Below are 18,131 nucleotides of genomic sequence, written 5' to 3' on the forward strand. Positions count from 1 at the left end.
TGCCGGTGAGTATCTTGTTCCAGGGCAGGATCTAGGGATCCGAAGAGCTTAGAGTCGTAGATGTTTTCATTGCATCCAAAGGAGAAAGAATCTGAGCTGGTTTTGGATCTGGCTTTTTCTTCAGCAGCTCCAAAGATGGAGTAGACGAAGTAGAAGGTCTAAGAGACTTGGTCTTGAGGGACTGATCCCCAAACATAGCTTCAAAGGCTGAAGGAAGCAACTTCTTTAAAATCAATTTATTCTTTGTCTGCTACGACCATAGGGTCGAAGTTTTTACAAACCAAACAATCCTCTTGGAGATGTTGCAGGCCCAAACAATACACACATAAAGCATGGGCATCTGAAAAGGGAAATTTGTGTCCACACTTTTGTCATTGTTAAAACCGGAAGGCCCTTTATCAGACATACTGGCAACACAGAGAAAGGGAAAGCCACTTTTTTTTGTTTTAAGGTAAGGGGGGTAATAAAATAAGGAGATTTACTAGAGAAAAAACTATGAGGGAAAAAAAAAGAAGTTATGTTCTTACCATAACATTCCATCTGAGTAGTAGACTTCATGCTTCTGCACATATGGGTATTCGGATCCTAGCCGGCAAAACTTTGAGCATCAGCTCCGAGCTCCTCCCTTATCTATATTACATCACTTCCTCCTATCTAGCCCCAGATCGAGTTTGCTGACACTAAATGGCAACATAACCACAATCCTAAACAGGAAAAACCTGAAGAGTGAGGGGGATGGAGGGAGGGAAGGTGCAGAAGAATGAAATCTACTACTCAGATGGAACATTATGGTAAGAACATAACTTCTTTATCTGAAGTAGTTGACTTCATTCATTCTGCACATATGGGACAGAGTCCCCAGCTACTAGTATTCCTGGGAGGCCCTTATGGAAGGATATTTCTGAGCGCCACAGAGCCAAAGGATGCTCTCTCTCTAGAAATAAGATCCAATTTATAATGAGAAATGAATGTGTGCGAATTGGCCGAAGTCGCTGCCGCACAGATATCGTCTAACGGAACTCTTGACCAGAAAGCCGCAGAAGTGGCCAATGCTCTAGTGGAATGAGCCTTCAATACACCAGGAGGAGATAAACCTTTGTCCTTATAAACCTGTGCAATACAAAGAGTGATCCACCTTGCTAGGGACACTTTTAAAACTGCTTTGCCCAAAAATGGTTTAGAAGAGACAAAATTGATCCGACTTGCGGAAGGGTTTAGTCCTATGGAGGTAAAAACGAAGCTGTCTATGGACATCCAATAAATGAAGCTTACGTTCACCTCTATTTTGGAAATTTGGGACGAAGACTGGCAAATTTATAGACCGATTAATATTGGCTGCTGAGGACACCTTGGGAAGAAAGGAAAGGTTCGTATGCAGCGAAACCCTATCCTTGTGGAAAACCAAATGGGGGGGGCAAGGAGGATAAGGCCTGCAACTCTGAAACTCTCTTGGTTGAAGTGATGGCGACCAAGAAGGTGGTCTTCCACGACAAAAACTTCATCGGAACTGAACGGTCTGGCTAGAAAGGGTAAGAGGTCAAAGCCTGAAGGACCAAAGTCAGATCCCAGGGGGGGCACTCTTTCTTTAACTGGTGGTCGCAATAGAAAAGTGCCCTTCAGGAAAGCTTTACACAATTTGGCAGAAGCCAGAGCAACCTTATTTTCACCCACATGAAAATTAGAGATGGCCGCCAGCTGAACCTTGATGGTGGAAGCACTTGCGCCCGATCGAAAAAGATTGGCCAGAAAATCCAGTATGACCGGAACGGGGACTGTAAACTGATTCAGATTGCGCTGAGAGGCCCAAACGCAAAAACGTCTCCACTTGCTATTGTAGAGTTTCCTAGTGGAGGCTTTAAGGGAAGCTACCAGAATATTCTTAACAGGGGACGAAAGTCTGGGAGTCCTGATCATCATGGGAACTGGAGCAGCCACGCCGTCAGCTTGAGACTGTCCAGGTTGGGCAGGGGCAAGCCCGACGGGTGACAGATCAGATCCGGGCATGGATCTAGAGTCCATGGAGGAGCCAACAGGTGAGACCTTAGAAGGGAGCTATGAGAATGACTTTGCACTGCAGCCGGCAAGCTCTCTGAAGGAACTTCGGAATAAGAGGTAATGGGGGATAAGCATACAGTAGCCCGGGAGGCCAAGCATGGACTAGAGCGTCCCTGGGGACATCCCCCGGAGGGGGGATCAGAGTGAAGAAGTTGCTGCACTTCGCATTGGAAGGAGATGTGAAGAGATCGCAGCAAGGTTGACGCCAAACACGGAAGATCTTCTCCGCCACTGATTGTTTCAGAGACCACTCGTAAGGCAGAATGATTGCCCTGATGAGACTGTCCGCTAGAATGTTGGAGCATCCCGGGATATGTGTTGCTATGAGAAAACGGCTGGTGGATATGGCCCACTCCCAAACCCTCATGGCCTCGCAACAAAGGGGGTAGGATCGGATCCCTCCCTCTTTGTTTATACACCAGACTACAGACATGTTGTCTGATTGAATGGCTACCATCCCCGGAGGTAGGACAGGGTGGAAGGCTCTCAACGCTAAAAGCACTGCTCTCATCTCCAGGACACTGATGTGTAGCTTGGTCTCTGGAGAGGACCACATGCCTTGGACCATTCTTCCCAGAAGTGACCCCCCCCCACCTGAGCTGGGAAGCGTCCGTGGTCACCGTGGCTTGAGCCAGAGGGGCTAGAAAGCTGCGCCCCGCGAAAATGCCCGCCGACTGAAGCCACCACTGGAGTGACGTACTGCATGTCCGATTGATTCGGATGTGGAAATTCATCGGAAGGTCTAGCCAGGACCATTGAACTGCTAGATTCCACTGAAATACTCATGTGAAGACGTGCAAGAGGGAGGATAGAGGTTGCGGCTGCCATCGAACCCAGGGCCCTGAGAACATCGGCTGCTGTGACTACCAAGTGATCCAAGATCGCCGATACATGGAGTCTGAGATTTTCTATCCTTTCCGGGGTGAAAAAAAATCTTTTGACTGAATCGAATCCAACCTTTCCCCGATGAAGTCTATTATTTGAACCGGAGCCAGGTGGGACTTGCTGATACTGATCGTGATGCCTAACTTGTGAGCCAGACCGAGGAAGTAGCCGGACACAAGAGACGTTTGGTGGATGCAGCGAAGAACCAGTCGTCTAGGTAGGGGAATACCTGAATGCCCTGAAGTCTCAGGTGAGCCGCTACGACCGCCATAACCTTGGTGAACACCCTGGGGGCTGTGGTGAGACCAAAGGGTAGGGCTCTGAATTGAAAGTGACTGGCCCCTAGCCGGAAGCGTAGAAACCTCCTGGAGCTTCTGTGGACCTTGATGTGATAAGTAAGCATCCTGGAGATCTAACGAGCACATCCAATTGCATTCTCTCAGAAACGGTAGAATGGACTGTAGAGTGACCATTCGGAATTTTTGTTTCTCTACCGACAGGTTGAGGATAGACAGGTCCAGAATGGGCCTGAGGTCCCTTTTCTTCTTTGGCCCTAAAAAGAACCTGGAGTAGATGCTTGATCCGGATTGATCTGGGGGGACCGGCTCGATGGCTCATTTTTGTAGCAGCTTCGAAACCTCTAAAGCTGCAGCCTCCATGTGAGCAGGTGGAACATCTGGAAGGCATGCTGGAGTTATGGGACATGAAATGAAGGGGAAAGAATAACCTCTGGATATGATGTTTAACACCCAGCGGTCTGCAGTAATGGACTCACATGCTGCTGGATGTAAGGAAAAGCTTCCCCCGACTGCCTCCAGAGTAGAGCAGCCAGGAAACCCCCTCAGGGTTGCTGTGCGGGTCTGTTGGAAAAAAGTTCCCTAGACCCGAAGTTTCTGGGACCCCCTCTGCCTCTGGGATGGCGTCGGGTCTTGTCCCCCTCCTCCTCTGGGGGACGAATATTTCTGAGTGTCACGAAAGGACTGTGATTTCCAAAACCACATCTTCTTTTGCCCCTTTTGGTTCCTGGAATAGGACCTCTGGGGGTTACAGAAGTGGATTCAGACGGCTGACAAAGTCTTTCCGTCCTTCTCACTCTGGGTTAGTGTGTCACGTACAGTCTTCCCAAATAGGGATGATCCACTGAAAGGGCCGTTGATGAAAGACGCCTTAAAGGGGTCCGCAAATTGACACAGCCTGATCCAGGCATGACGCCTCGAGGCAACGCCTGTACCAGCAGCCCTAGAGGCTCCCTCTGTAGCATGAGAGAGGCACAGAGGTATTAGTCACTGATTTCAGTGTAGTCATCTTCACAGTGAAAGACTGCTTGTCCTGCTGCGACAGAGCCTCCGGGAGCGACTCAGTTAATTCCGATATAAGGTCTCGCTGCAGTCGGATAACATGTGCCAAGTAATTAAGCGCATGAATAGAAAATGTCGCTGACTAGTACATGCGCTTCCCGAAAAGATCCATCGACCTGGACTCTGTCTGGTGGATGAACCGAGGAACTCCCCTGTGCCAGTTCCTTCTTTGTGGCAGCTGCAACCACCAAAGCGTCTACCGGGGCTCCTTTAGACCATGCCCGCCTGTCTGATGGCGGGGAAAGAATTTTGTCTGGCCTTTTGGATACAGGCTCTACGGTGTCAGGATCCTTCCATGCCCTAGTGGTGATGAGATCCACCAAAGGGTCCGCTGAAGGGGAGACCCAGGAAGTAGATGGGCCCGCGCCAAAGGTCTCCAGGAATACAGACTCATCTGCAGAGGGTTTGGGGGCTGAACAACCTCCTCTTTGGCGGAGGACCTCCATAATGTCTCCGAACGAGACGCCTTCGGTAAGTGATCTGGGGGAACCCTCTCCTTCATCCAAGTCCGTATCAGTGGTAATTGACTCAGAGGAGTCCAAGTGCCTCCTTTTACACTTCCGCTTACAAGGTTCCCTCTCTAGTGGGACTCTCTGGTGAGGATTCGTAAGCCTCCGGGGGTTCCCTGAGGGGAACAACCTGGAGTTGCTTTGGCACGGGCTGTCCCTGAGACAGAGTAATGGGAGCAGAATCCAAAATCAGAGTGGTCTGGGTAGGATCCGAGTAGGTGAGCTGTGGTCTCAACCCCTGGGAGAGAACCCTTTCCACTGCCCCAAATGCCGATGGAGAGCACACCTCCGTAGAACGCAAGGATGAGGCTCTCCCCGGCACTGAAGCAGGGATCGGAGCTGACGGCGAGGTAGTCCAGGCACCGAGGATGGGATCTGAAAGAGCAAGATCTCGACCCTTGGGTCCGACTCCCCGACCACGGCTCCGAGAGTCCCCTGGATCAGAGATCAGATCCGAGGAACTCAAGGTAACGGCCGGCGTAGAGGACACGGGAACCATCGGCGCTGACCCAACAGCTCCGAAAGGTCACTGACCCGAGAACCCAGAAGCATCGGGTCGGATCGAGGAAGGAGAAATACAGTGGAACATAGCAGAAGGACCCCCTCCAATGGGAGAGGGCCCTGGTAAGACCCCCCCCATCTGAATCTGGTTCTGAATGAACCTCCTCATCAGCCTGTCCATATCAAGGTCGGAGACGCTCTGAGTCGACCTGGAGGAAGCGACAGACTTGGGCCTGGGCAGGATCTGAGGGCAGTGCCTCAGCTCAGATGACTCCGTCGGCTCCGGCGAGAAACGGGGAGAGCGGAGCCGAGAAAGAGACCTGTTTACCTTTGAAGAGGGGCTGGAGAAAGTCTCCCTGTCTGGTGATCTTTTTCTGGGCCTGTCCCTCTCTTTGTGACACTTCTCCTTCCCCCTTCTGTCCCTACCTGTCTGGGATGACTCCGATGAAGCAGGCCTGGCGGGAGGTTGAGCCCCTACCTGCACAGTGTCAGTGGCTGGGGAGGAGACCGAGGCAGACTCCAGGACAGAAGCTGGTAGCAGACCCTTAGCCACAAGCTTAGCCCGACTATCCTTAAACACCCTAGGGTTAAAGCCTGAACAAATGTCGCAGGATGCAGACAGATGGGCAACCCCTAAACATAGAACACACAGAGTGTGGCCATCGGCTGGTGAGAGCTTATGACCACATTCTGTGCACTTCTTAAATAGAACCTTAGGCTGTTCAGCCATAGTAGAGACAGTAAAAGCCCTAACGGCACACTCACACACGCACTTAACAGGGATTGGGCCTAGGCAGGAAACCAGCATCACAAACAAAACACTTAAATTTTTTTTTTTTACAACTAACACGACGACCAAACGTGAAGGGAGGAAAAGGGGAAAGGTACTCACACTCAACTATCACAAAAATACCAAAGAAACCTTACCACCTTGCTTAGAGCTCAGAGACCACAATGATGACTCAGAGCGGCAAACAAGATCTGGGGCTAGATAGGAGGAAGTGATGTAATATAGATAAAGGAGGAGCTTGGAGATCGGAGCTGATGCTCGAAAAGTTTTGCCGGCTCGGATCCGAATCGGATCCGTATACCCATACGTGCAGAATGAATGAAGTCAACTACTTCAGATAATCACTTATCCTAGAAAACGCGAGAGCTCAGGCTATGTCTTTTCATGAAAAGCGACTGACGAGATCTGAGGTATGTTACGGGTTGGTGCACTATGGGTAAGAGGGGTGGGTAAGCCGCAAAGTAAAGGCTGAGTCGAATCCAATCCCAACAGTTGAGGATAGAATGAAAAGTGACATCAGATAAAAACGTTTACATGTGCGTGCACACACGAGAAAAGAATTCATAAAAAAATAACCACCCTCTCCATTGCCCCCCCCCCCCAACCTTAAAACATAAATGGAAAACAAGCAAGAAAGCTCAAAAGAAATGTGCCACAGGTTTTGAAACCTCACCACTTTTTTCAGCAATCCTCCTCTACCTCTGCAAATCTATTTCTGCTTTACACCTAGTTTGTTATATAACACACCCTAAATCTGCCTATCCAATCTTTTCTGGCTACACTATACAGCTCTTAACTTCCACAGCAGCTCTGTGAACCTGACTAATATATACTTCCATATGTTAACTTTCCTGCTACTACTTTAACCAACAAAGGAAAATTCAGCTCTTTTACTTCTAACAAAGAGCAATACTGACTATGTGCTTAAGTATAAGAACACATTCTGCAATGCCAAGCTCAATCTCTTAGTTCAAGAATTAGTGACAATGCCAAAAATAATGACAAAGATCCAAAACCAGATACAGACTTTACATACTGCTTTTATGTATTTGTAAACCTGTTAGAATAACAAACATGTTTTGCACTGCATGCATCTTTTGAAGGAAATGAAATGTGAAACTCAACTGTCATTATTCAATGACTGTAATCTTCAGCTATTTGCCAGTAAACTACACATTTTATGAACAGACAAAATATGAGGGACATTTGAAAGGTTACAATGTTTATTCTGTTTTAACACCTTCCACATAACAAATTCTCTCTGCTTACATACATTCAGCAACAGGGTTACAACAAGGAGATCTTTCACTCTTTCAGTATACTATTCCCCAGAAACAGCATATTTCCAACCAGCTACTTTAATTTTAATAAATCTGTAACTTCACCTATTTCCATTCATAGGTGACCACCTATCCCTTTAACCTCATATCTAATCTTTAGACTCCTCTCTCTACCACTTTCATTTGAATCCCAAAGAGGAAAAAAAAGGTGTGCGCGTATGCATTTATATCTACGTTAACAAACATTCAGTAGCAAACACATTTTTATCAGAATTTCATTCTATGAATATCTCCTGCAAATTAATATTTTTCCACATAGGTACCCATACACATTCTTTCATGCCTTCCATTAATTTCTGGCCATAAAACTAGCCAACCTATTGCAGTTGAGAATCTTGTGTGTTCCTCTCTTACCCTAGAATTTAACTTACTTTACTTTTGCCTTACTCTTGTAAAATCAAGCTACTGATCTTTATTTCATTCTTTAGTTCATCTTTCTAATATCTGCTTAAATGTACTCTACATTATGTAACTTACTAAGAAATTAAGGCAGAAACTGCTGAATGTGATGACTTTCTCTCAAAATAGAAGTCTAAATTATCACATTCACACCTATATGTATGGACAATTTAATGAGTCACACACCAGCGCTACACTTGAGTTTGCATGTACTTGCACACACTCGTATGTACATTCAGTGATGCGCGCACACACAAATTCACAAGAATGCCCACTCATAGTCACAAACACACTCAAATAAGAAGTCTGTATACAAATCCCTCTTTCGTATTGACATAGCTCACATTCACCCCATAAGAATAAAAGCTTGTTTTTCATCTTGACCAACATGCATTTTTTACTTTGGATACTTAGTGAATTAGTACTGTAAACAAATAATTATCCATTCCATCATTCAGTTTTCTTTTACTGCAACTTTTTTTTTCCTGATCCAAGAGCCCCTAATCATCAGCCTACACAATCCTTAGAACACATTTGTTTTAAACTCAGCATTAACAATGTAAACATAAGATGTTGGGGGCATGGCAGTCTTCTCCCTTATTTACTGTACAGCCACAATACTTCACAGAGTGACAGTACTGCTATGTCTTCCATTAAGAGACTATTCAAGTTTCTTATATTACTAAATAATAATGTATTTATATTCTTTCAAATATATTCACACATTTACAGTTCTTTTAAGTTTTCGTTTAATTTGGTTGCCATGTATATCTGTTAGAGATTGAGCATAACCAGAAATAAACTAACTCATTAAAAATAAATAAATAAAACTGTAACCAAAATTTAGGATTTATCTTACAGATTTCCATTGTCTACTTACCTTACATGCTCTCTTGTGATGTCCAGAGTCTCCAAGAGGGAGTCTGAACTGGGCAGTCAAGTAGAAGAAAAACAGAAAAAATTAATTAGTGGGTAAAAATGCACTGATTAACTTAGGACAATGCTATTTTTACCTTATGATGCCTTAAACGGAGTGGAAGAAGAAATGACCGAATGCAGAGCTCATATAGCATAAGCATAGAGCAGAACAAAAAAAAATAAAACTGTAAGCCTAATTAGCTGCAAAATGCTATGCAGTGTCATTTCTCGGATTAGGTAACAATTTCATTTTATTTTACTTTTAACTTTTTAAGCTTCCTCCATGGTGTCTGCTACCCCCCCCCCCCCCCCACAGACTGCACTGAAGTAATGTCCTTGCTTTAATACAACTGAAGTTAGAAGAGGGCCAGTATATCTCAGGGCTCAACTCCTATCAAAAGGTGGCAAGGATTCTATGTCCACAAAGGTGATTGGTTGGTTAAAAGATAATATGACGTTGGCTCAACAAATAATGTTGTTATATTCTGAAGGTCTTCCTCATGGGTCAGTACCGGATTTCAGGGGGAGGGAAACTTAACCTGCTGTCAGTCTCTAAAGAGGTAGCAGCTGTACAGGAGATGCTATGACCAGGGACTTAACCAGCACTAACAAGTAAATGGAGTTCTCGGGCTTGGGGGGGGGGGGGTCTGATGAGGTTTCTAAAGTTCCACAGACCCTGCCTACTTATTCATTTAAACTTGTTTAGCACTGCAGGACACTAATCTTAAGACAGTCTTTGCAGACCCAGCCTGGGAGCAAAACACTCAGTGCATAGCAAAACAGTACAATTCCCAAACAAAGCCGTAATAACAAATACAAAATAAAACACATTTGTGAGAAGTGCCAAAATAGAAGTATAAAGTACTGTTAGATAAAAAAGGCAGTATTTACATATAGCAACATGGCAAAATGAAGAGTATTCAATATGAAAATACTAGTGTGAGGGTTAGGCACAGAGTAGTAGAAGAGAGGGGGGAGAGTGTGTAGTAGTAACAGTAGTATTATTACTGTGGTGGAGAAGTCGTCTGCTTCCATGAGTTTTCCACCTCTATCATAATTACTTTAGAATTTCTTAAAAAAACACTTGGAAATGTGTCCCAACAAGCAAAACAGAGGGGACAAACAGCTCTGGCCTCAGATTAATACTTTTTGGTACTCTAGATAAACTTTAAGTTTTCTAACTCTGTTTTGAGGGGGTTTCCTTTTAAAATAAAAAGCACTCCCTGTACGTTTCCATAGGATGATCGTTCCCAGTACAAAAGACAATGCATATGGAAATCCTCTAGCATGATCTGCTTACCATAGGCACACTAATTTTTTTTTTCCTGTGGATCTCATCAACCTCAGAAACCAAAAAGAATACATACCCCCCCCCACCCCAAAAAAAAAAACATTAACAATTACTAGCAACAAAAACACTAAGGCAAAAATAAAACAAAGTAATTCCCAAAAAAGTACTTATCCCTCAGGAAGATGTCTTGAGGGGACTAATGAAAGAGATTACCAAATCTCTTAATCATAGCAAAAAAAAAAAAAAGAAGTGAAGATTATGCAGAATGCTTCCCTTTTTCTTTCTGGTGTCAGCCTGATGTTTCTAACATGAGAAGACGAGTCCACAAAGTGAGTTTCCAGAGCTCTAGGAGTCAGTCAAGATATGCAGGTGCCTGCCTGTGGTTAAATTCTTGTTACTTGAATGGGAATCCAGCAGTACACCCCTTATGATAACCATCGCTATCCTATTCTAGATAAGACTGCAGCAGTGCTGTCAATGACTATCAGTAGTTCATAAGATATATATATAAAAAAAATAAATAAAACTGCTTGTGAATGTAAAGGCAAACTGCAGTTTCATACTGTGGTTTGATCAGGAACTGCTAGGTGTTAAACTGATAAGATAATAAATGTATTTTAAAGTGACAAAAACAACAAAAAAAAAGATGCATACAAGAAATAGTTTCCGATCCATTTTAAAAGATTACAATAAAAAGCATGTTTGTTCAAATGTGTACAAGCGTACAAACACACAAACAAGTGGAGTGACCCTTTCATTCCCTACCGAGGGACAAAGAAGCGACTTACCTTGTTGCTTTCAGTTGCTACAGTTGCCCTGATACTGTTTGCCGATAACAGAGTAATCTTTTCACTGGCAAGTCCTAAGAAAGCAGTTCTGGGATGATGTAAAGAAGGGTTCTTCAGAAAGAAAAAACAAACAAATTATGTCAGACATATTAAACTGGAATTAAGCTTTTTTTTTTTTTTTTTTTTCTTAAATCAATAGCAATAAATTTAACCATTCTGTCCATTTTTTTGCTACCATCGTTGACAGGAGAAGAACTAATACAAGAAAGAAAAAAGGATGCGGGCATAACACTTTCCCAGTCCAATGTAAGGATTAAACTTACTTTATAATAAAGACAATATACACAGGAAGCTATTACAACATAGTACTCAAGGATGCTTATGAAAAACAATTGGGCTACTTGACTAGGCAAATAAAATATTTACATTAACAATATCAATTAAGCTTCAGCATGTACAGTACGGGAGAAAGCTGCTGTGGTGCAGCAGTTAGCATTGTCACTCCACAGCAAGAGGTTCTCCAGTTCGATTCTTGGCTGGAGCGCCTTCTGTGTGGAGTCTGCATGTCCTCCACGTGGTTGAGTGACGTTAAAGACATGCAGGTAGGTGCGTGCGTGAATGAGCGTGCCTTCTTTGAAGGATGGGCGTGGGCTGGCAACTAGGCACTGCAAAAATCCACTGCCTATCAATAGCGGACAAGAGTTTCACTGTGGCGACCCCTAACCAGGAAAAGCCGAAAGACATCATTCATCATGTACAGTATGGTAGAAGCTTCCATGGGTGTTAAACACCTTTTCATATTTAGAAGATTTCGCCAACTTCAACAATAAATTTTCTGGTAAGCTAGTAAAGCCATGAAAGTAATCAAAATGACAGTAAACCTGTCTAAGATGAACTTACTATAACAGTCGATATTCGAATGATCACTGCTGCAGCAGCCTTAGCTATATGGATTACACCCTACCAAGGATACAACAGCCAGCTTTCAAAGCTTCAGAGCATCTTCCAAGTGTCCAAATTGTCAAAGTAGCTCAAAATGAGCTGACTAAAAGACATGTTTGGGTGGGAAGCCCTTCACAGCTTTCCTGCTAGAGAGAGAGAGAGGCAGGGTGTGCCCTGAAAGAACAATGCTATGAACAAAAACAAAAAAATAAACAAACAAGGGGGCTGGAGGGAGGGAGTGGTTACTGTAACAGTCGCAATCATTCAAATATCTACTGTTACAGTAAGTTCAGCTTATACAACAGTACAACATTTCTCATATTGATCACTGCTGCAGTAGACTTAGCTATATGAGTAGATAACCATAACTAACTACATCTGGGAGGTAGGAAGGAAAAGTGTCCAGAGGCCTCTGGAGAATGGTCCTAGCAAAGCTTGATCTGGACCTAAAGGAATCAAGCTTAAAATGCTTTGTAAAAGTATGTACAGAGGACAAAGTAACAGTTTCTAGAATACTTCTAGAATCCAACCCTATCCAAAAAGCCACAGATGAAGCCAAGGTTGTGGTAGAGTAAGCCTTGACCCTGCCTGGAATAGTTTTATTACAGTGAGTATAGCCAAAAGGTAATGGCCTTAGATAACCATTTGGAAATACTCCAATGTGACAAAAGTTGTCCCTTCTTCTTACCTTCACAAGAAATAAAATGATCTGAATATCTGAAATAGTTCCGTCAAGATAGTAACAGATTTATCTGTGGGCATCCAAGGTATGGGAGTATCCTTTCTAAATCCTTTTAGATAAAGAAATCAGGGAGATGGATAGTTTGGCTTAAAATAAACTAAGATATCATTTTAGGCATAAAAAGGCTATTTCTCTAAGAAATCCTGTCCCTATGGAAAATTAGAGGGGGTTGACACAATAAGAACTTGCAACTCAAATACTCTTTTTGCAGAGGTCAGAGAAATCAGTAAAACTGTTTTCCACTTTAAGAACCTCAACTCAGCCAAATAAGATGGTTCAAATGAAGCAAGTGTTAGCTTCTCTAACAAAATTATGATCCCAAGGAGGGGCAACAGTTTTATTTATCTATATATTTACATTTGATAACCGGGTAGTGTCTGACTGGGCCAGATGCCCGTTTTCAGCGGAGACCCGGGGAGAAAAGCTCCAAAGAAGATTAAATAATTATACATTTGTACATATGACAATTAGATTAGGTGTTCAAATGCAAGTTTCTTGACTGTGTATCAAAAAGCATATAACAATGGTAGTACAATAAGCTTATCCTAATCTGAGACAAAACAAAAATATATATTTGCCCCCTCCCCAGGATAAAAATATCACAAACTGAAACTAGGAAGGCTCAGTTGCCAAGAAATATTGGCAATAGGTGGTGGAGAGAAAGAAGTTAGACAGTAACAGGTTAAATTAGTTACCCTGGTGGAGAAAATGAGTAAAGCCTATGTTTGATGAAATATTTATTTAGGAACTGTTTAAATGAATGTACAACACTGATGGACAGAATATGCTGAGGCAGAGAATTCCAGTGTTTGGCAATGATATGCGAATACAAGGAGACGCCGTGAAAATTTTGGGTTTTGTTATTCAACCATGCTTTATCACCAGACCTAAGATTTTAGGTTAGTGAGTCAGGTTTGTATAGGACTGTATGGGCAGTTAGTAGCTGAGTCAGAGTAAGCAGGCAAGGGAGCTCTAGCCTGTTCAACTGGAGAAGGGCAGTGCAATGGTGAGATCTTTGAGACTGATTAGTGGCAAATATGGCTATATTCTTACAGCAAAATTCAAGGCTATTCAGTTCAGATTTGCGAAGATTGGTAAATATTTGTGAACAGTAAAACAGGGAAGATAAGAGATGGGTTCTGGCTATTGCTAGTCTGGCATGGTCAGTAAGATACGATTTATCCCTAGAGAGAGAACAGAGTTCGACATGAACCTTTTTAAATAACAGTGCAAGGTGTTTGTCAAACTTAAGTCCACTATCAATTGTGACACCAAAAAGTTTTGTCTGTTCAACGGGTTCTATTTTTGTGCCACTGGAAGAGGAAATAGAAATAGGTGGATGGTTGGTTGTTAAGACATTATAGAAGACCATGAGCTTGGTTTTATTGGGGTTATGTTTAAGTTGATGGGCTGTTAAGTAGTTTTCAATACTGTGAAGGTCTGCCCGAGATTTTTCTTAGAGTTCCTTGACAGAAGGGGCAGAGCAGAAAAGGGAAGCATCATCAGCATATTGTATGACTGAGGCTGGATTTGCGGAGGAATTTCGGTTACTGGTAAAAACTCTAAATAAAAGTGGGCCAACAGATCCTTGTGGGACTCCTACACATATAGGGAGCTGGGGGAGAGTTTATTGTTCCATATTGTGGCTCGTTTCCTATCTGACAGGTAGCTATGAAATCAGCTTAGGGATTCAGAGCTGCAGTGGCAGAAAGCCAGTTTTCCTGGGAGACTGGTTATGCAAAACCCATTTCAAGAACATTTTGACATGAGACTGCATTAAAAGAGGAGGATACATGGGCAGACATGCTGAAAAGGCTAACAAATGAACCTTGAAAGAAAAATAAGAAAGGCCATAAAATAGTAGCTCAACACAAATATTGTAAAACAGAAAGCGACTAGCACGGAATGGGTGCTGGTTATGCTGCTGGTACCAAGCAACACCAACTAGGAAACCTTTTCCTATGCTAATACATGATTTTCAAGTAGCAGGCTTTCTTGTCTCTATTAGCACATGCTGCACGTCCTCAGTAAACAGGTGCCTAAAAGGAATTAAGACCTCAGCCACAGTGGTGCAGTGGTTAGCGTTCCCGCCTCACAGCAAGGGGTTCTCCGGTTTGATCCTCGGCAAGGGTGCCTTCTGTGCAGAGTCTGCATGTCTTCCCTGTGGTCGCGTGGGTTTCCTCCGGGTGCTCCGGTTTCCTCCCACATCCCAAAGACATGCTGTAGGTGGATTGGACACTCTAAATTGGCCCTAGGCGTGAGTGTGTGCCTTCTGTGGAAGATTAGGCGCTGGGCTGGCAACTAAAGACCGTAAAATTCCACTGCCAATCATGAGCAGACAAGTGATCTGCTGTGGTGACTGCTAACCAGGAAAAGCCGAAAGAAAAAGAGTCCAGGCAGTCAACTGAAGATGACTGATGCTGAGGTGTATTAAATGGTTTATTTTAATGAAGTGGAGTCAGTCGAATGATCGTATTAGCAACTCAAGGCCATGAAAAGTCACATTGCCGGATTCCATTATAGCTGAAACACATTCTGAATTAGACCTAGGAACAAGCGTTAACATGGGGTCAATACAGGAGCAAGATTTGTACTTCAGATATATCAGAGTTCAAGATATTCAACATCTGAGTATCGGACTTCACGCAAAGTGTCATCGACCAAATCCACTTCAATAAAACGATAGTAAACCATATCAAACAGCCCTGTTCTTATGTGAGTAAAGCGAGGAAGCTTGTGGTAACTGCCTGTGGCCATTTTCAAAAGAAGGGAGAACCACGGCTGCTTGGGCCAAAAAGGAGTCACCACAAAGACATCGGGGGATGCCTTCTAAAACTTCAGAAGTACCCTGGACATTAGTGGAAAGGGTGGAAATGCATACAGGAACATTCCTGTCCAAGGAAAAAAGGTATTAGTCTTCCAGGCCTTCCTGCATGGAGTCCCAGAACAGAATCTTGCCAGTTGACTGTTCAGAGCAGAGGCAAAGAGGTCTACCTGAAATCCCCACACACAGATCAAATCTCGGAAGACCACCTGATCTAGTTTCCAATCATAAGTGTCTGCCTGGTTCTTCTCAGCTTATCTGCCACACAGCTTTGCTCTGACAGAATGCTGGACACCTGTAGAGTGACACTGTGCTGTGGAGATCTATCCAAAGCTAATATGGTTAATCATCAAAAGGGGTATGACCTGGTTCCTCCTTCCTTGTTGATGTACCACATGATTGTGGCATTCTATGTAACCAAGTGAAGAGGTCCTGAGGACCAAAGATGGTTCATAGAGTTGAGTCCCTTGATCAGGGCAAGCATCTCCTTGACATTTATGTACTTGCATCTGTCCTTGGTGTCTCACATCCCCTGCACTTTTATCACTACTGAAATTGGTCCCCAAGCAAAGTCTGGAGTAGCTATGGTGACTGACTGCCTTGGAACAGGGAGGGAGAAGAAGAAACCTAGATTTAAGGTTACCTGTTGTTTCCACTAAAAGACTGCTCTGCTGACAAATTCCAGTACTGGGATTTGAAAAGATAAAGGGTGTTGATGCTGGGACCAAAGAAATTTCTGATACCACTGCATCTTTCCCATGTGGAGTCTTGCAAGGGGTATCATAATCATAGATGCCATGAGACCCAAATACCCTGAGTTGCTCCCTTGTAGTAACCAAAGTTTGAGTGGAAATCCTTAGAAATAAATCTAAAGATCTGTTCTTTTTTCCTGTGGAAGAAAAGATCTTTGAACTGAGCTGTCTAGTTAACAATCCCAGTAACACAATACTGTGTGAGGGAGTAAATAGAGACTTTTGAATAATCCCTTGGAACCCCAGCATCTGCAAGAGATCTCTTGATCAGATACATTGACAATGACTCTGAAAAGATCAGAAAGTTATCTAAATATGGATACCCTGTAGCCTGCAATGTGCTATAACTGGAGCTAGACACTTTCTGAACACTCTTGGAGCAGTGGACAGGCAAAAGGGTAAAGCAGAGAAATGATAATTTGATCCAGACACACAAAACCTTAAGAAATGTCTGTAGCCTTGATGAACAGGAATGTGATAACAAGCAACTTTAAAGTCTAGTGTTATCAAGAAATTTGAAAGAGTAAGAAGAGGTTGTACTGCGGTGGCGTTGTCACCTCACAGTTACAACGTTGCCCATTCGATTCTCAGACAGTCTTCTGTGTGGCGACGTGTGAATGGGCGTTCCTTCGTTGAAGGTTGTGCGTTAGGCCCGGCAAGAAAGCATGTAAAACTCTACAGCCAATCATTAGCGGCCCGGAGTTCCTCTCTGCCGACCCCTAACTGGGAAAAGCCCAAAGACACAAACAAACAAGAAGAGGTTGTGAAGTGACATCATTTTAAATTTGGGCACCGTTTACAAAAAGGTTTATGAAAGAAAAAAAGGGGCCAGGGTAGAATTGTCACAAGGTCTCTTGAATAATCAGACTTGGACAGTCCTTGGTTTTGGGAGGACCAAGGCTAACTTTTGGAATCCTCTTGCCATTTCTTCAAATATCGGTTTACCTGAATTTTATTAAGGTTATTTATTAAGGGTTTTTTTGTTTTTTATTTTTGCCAAAATTGGATAAGGAGATAGAAAATCCCTTGGACAATTTGGAAAAAAAGGCTGAGCAATCTTACGAGATTCTCTGGATCAGCTTGTCCCTTCTCACTTTCTGATTACCTCTGCAGGGGCCAAACACAATCTCTTCATTTTAACTTCATTTGGGAGTTTCTGAGAATGCAGCCATACAAACCTCCTAAAAATATTATCAACGGCCATAGCCGCATAAGTACTATCAACAGTCATACACAAACACACACACTAACTGCAAGCAATGAGTAGTAACCTGTGCAATCAAAGAAACTAAGTTATTTAAAGCAGGATTTTCTCACAAGAAGATAATGCAGATAAAACATTCCTCATACTTCACAATTTGTCAGAACAAACATACGAGCCTGACCATTCAAAATTCTGAAAATCAAAGCCGCAGAAGTATACACTTTTTCATACCTATCAACAATTTTCCCTTCCTTACCAGACAGAGTAGGATTGAATTAAAGTGCTTAGTAACAGGGGGATCAAGTAAAGCTGCAGCATCAGGTTTGAGAATAGTGTTTATATATATAGACACAAAAAAACTGTCAAATATCTAGGAAGAGTAGAAAAACATATACTTCAAAACTTCCTAAGACGAATAAAAGACAATGGAGCCAGTGACAAGCTTTCGTCCCTTTATTACATGTCTAGGACTTTATCAAACAACAACTGTGAAAACCTCAATACATAAAGTGGGCGTTACGAAGACTGCTGTAACCAGTGAAAATGCAAAAACAATATCTGTGTAGTGAAAGGACATAAAAATGAGATAGGCAGCTGTAAGACAATTAAGAAAGTGTCAATCAAATAAGAGAAACAACCTGTATAAATGCATTATAACAATGCAACATATTTAGCGTTGCCACCTAAGAACACATTTAATATTAAGATTTTCATTAAGGCCAGGTGGTGCATCAGCATTGAACGTGAGCTGCCAAAGAAGTTCCTTAACTTTTAATAGTGTATCAACATCACCCATAAATGCGTCTATTTTTTGTAAAACAAGAAAAGTGAAA

The 18,131-nt window shown here is 43.0% G+C and overlaps 1 protein-coding gene across 1 annotated transcript in view; it reads right to left on the reverse strand.

Moving 5' to 3' along the window:
* Nucleotides 1-18,131, reverse strand: part of UBR5 (ubiquitin protein ligase E3 component n-recognin 5) — a 3,965,620-nt gene that overhangs the window by 3,083,283 nt on the left and 864,206 nt on the right. Inside the window, exon 13 of the mRNA XM_044065648.1 lies at nucleotides 10,835-10,945. Coding sequence (XP_043921583.1) covers nucleotides 10,835-10,945 — 111 coding nt within the window. The remainder of the gene's footprint in view (nucleotides 1-10,834; nucleotides 10,946-18,131) is intronic.

The sequence above is a fragment of the Protopterus annectens genome, chromosome 3.part0 (genome assembly GCF_019279795.1).
Source record: "Protopterus annectens isolate FY-2018-M chromosome 3.part0, PAN1.0, whole genome shotgun sequence".
NCBI classification, from domain to species: domain Eukaryota; kingdom Metazoa; phylum Chordata; order Ceratodontiformes; family Protopteridae; genus Protopterus; species Protopterus annectens.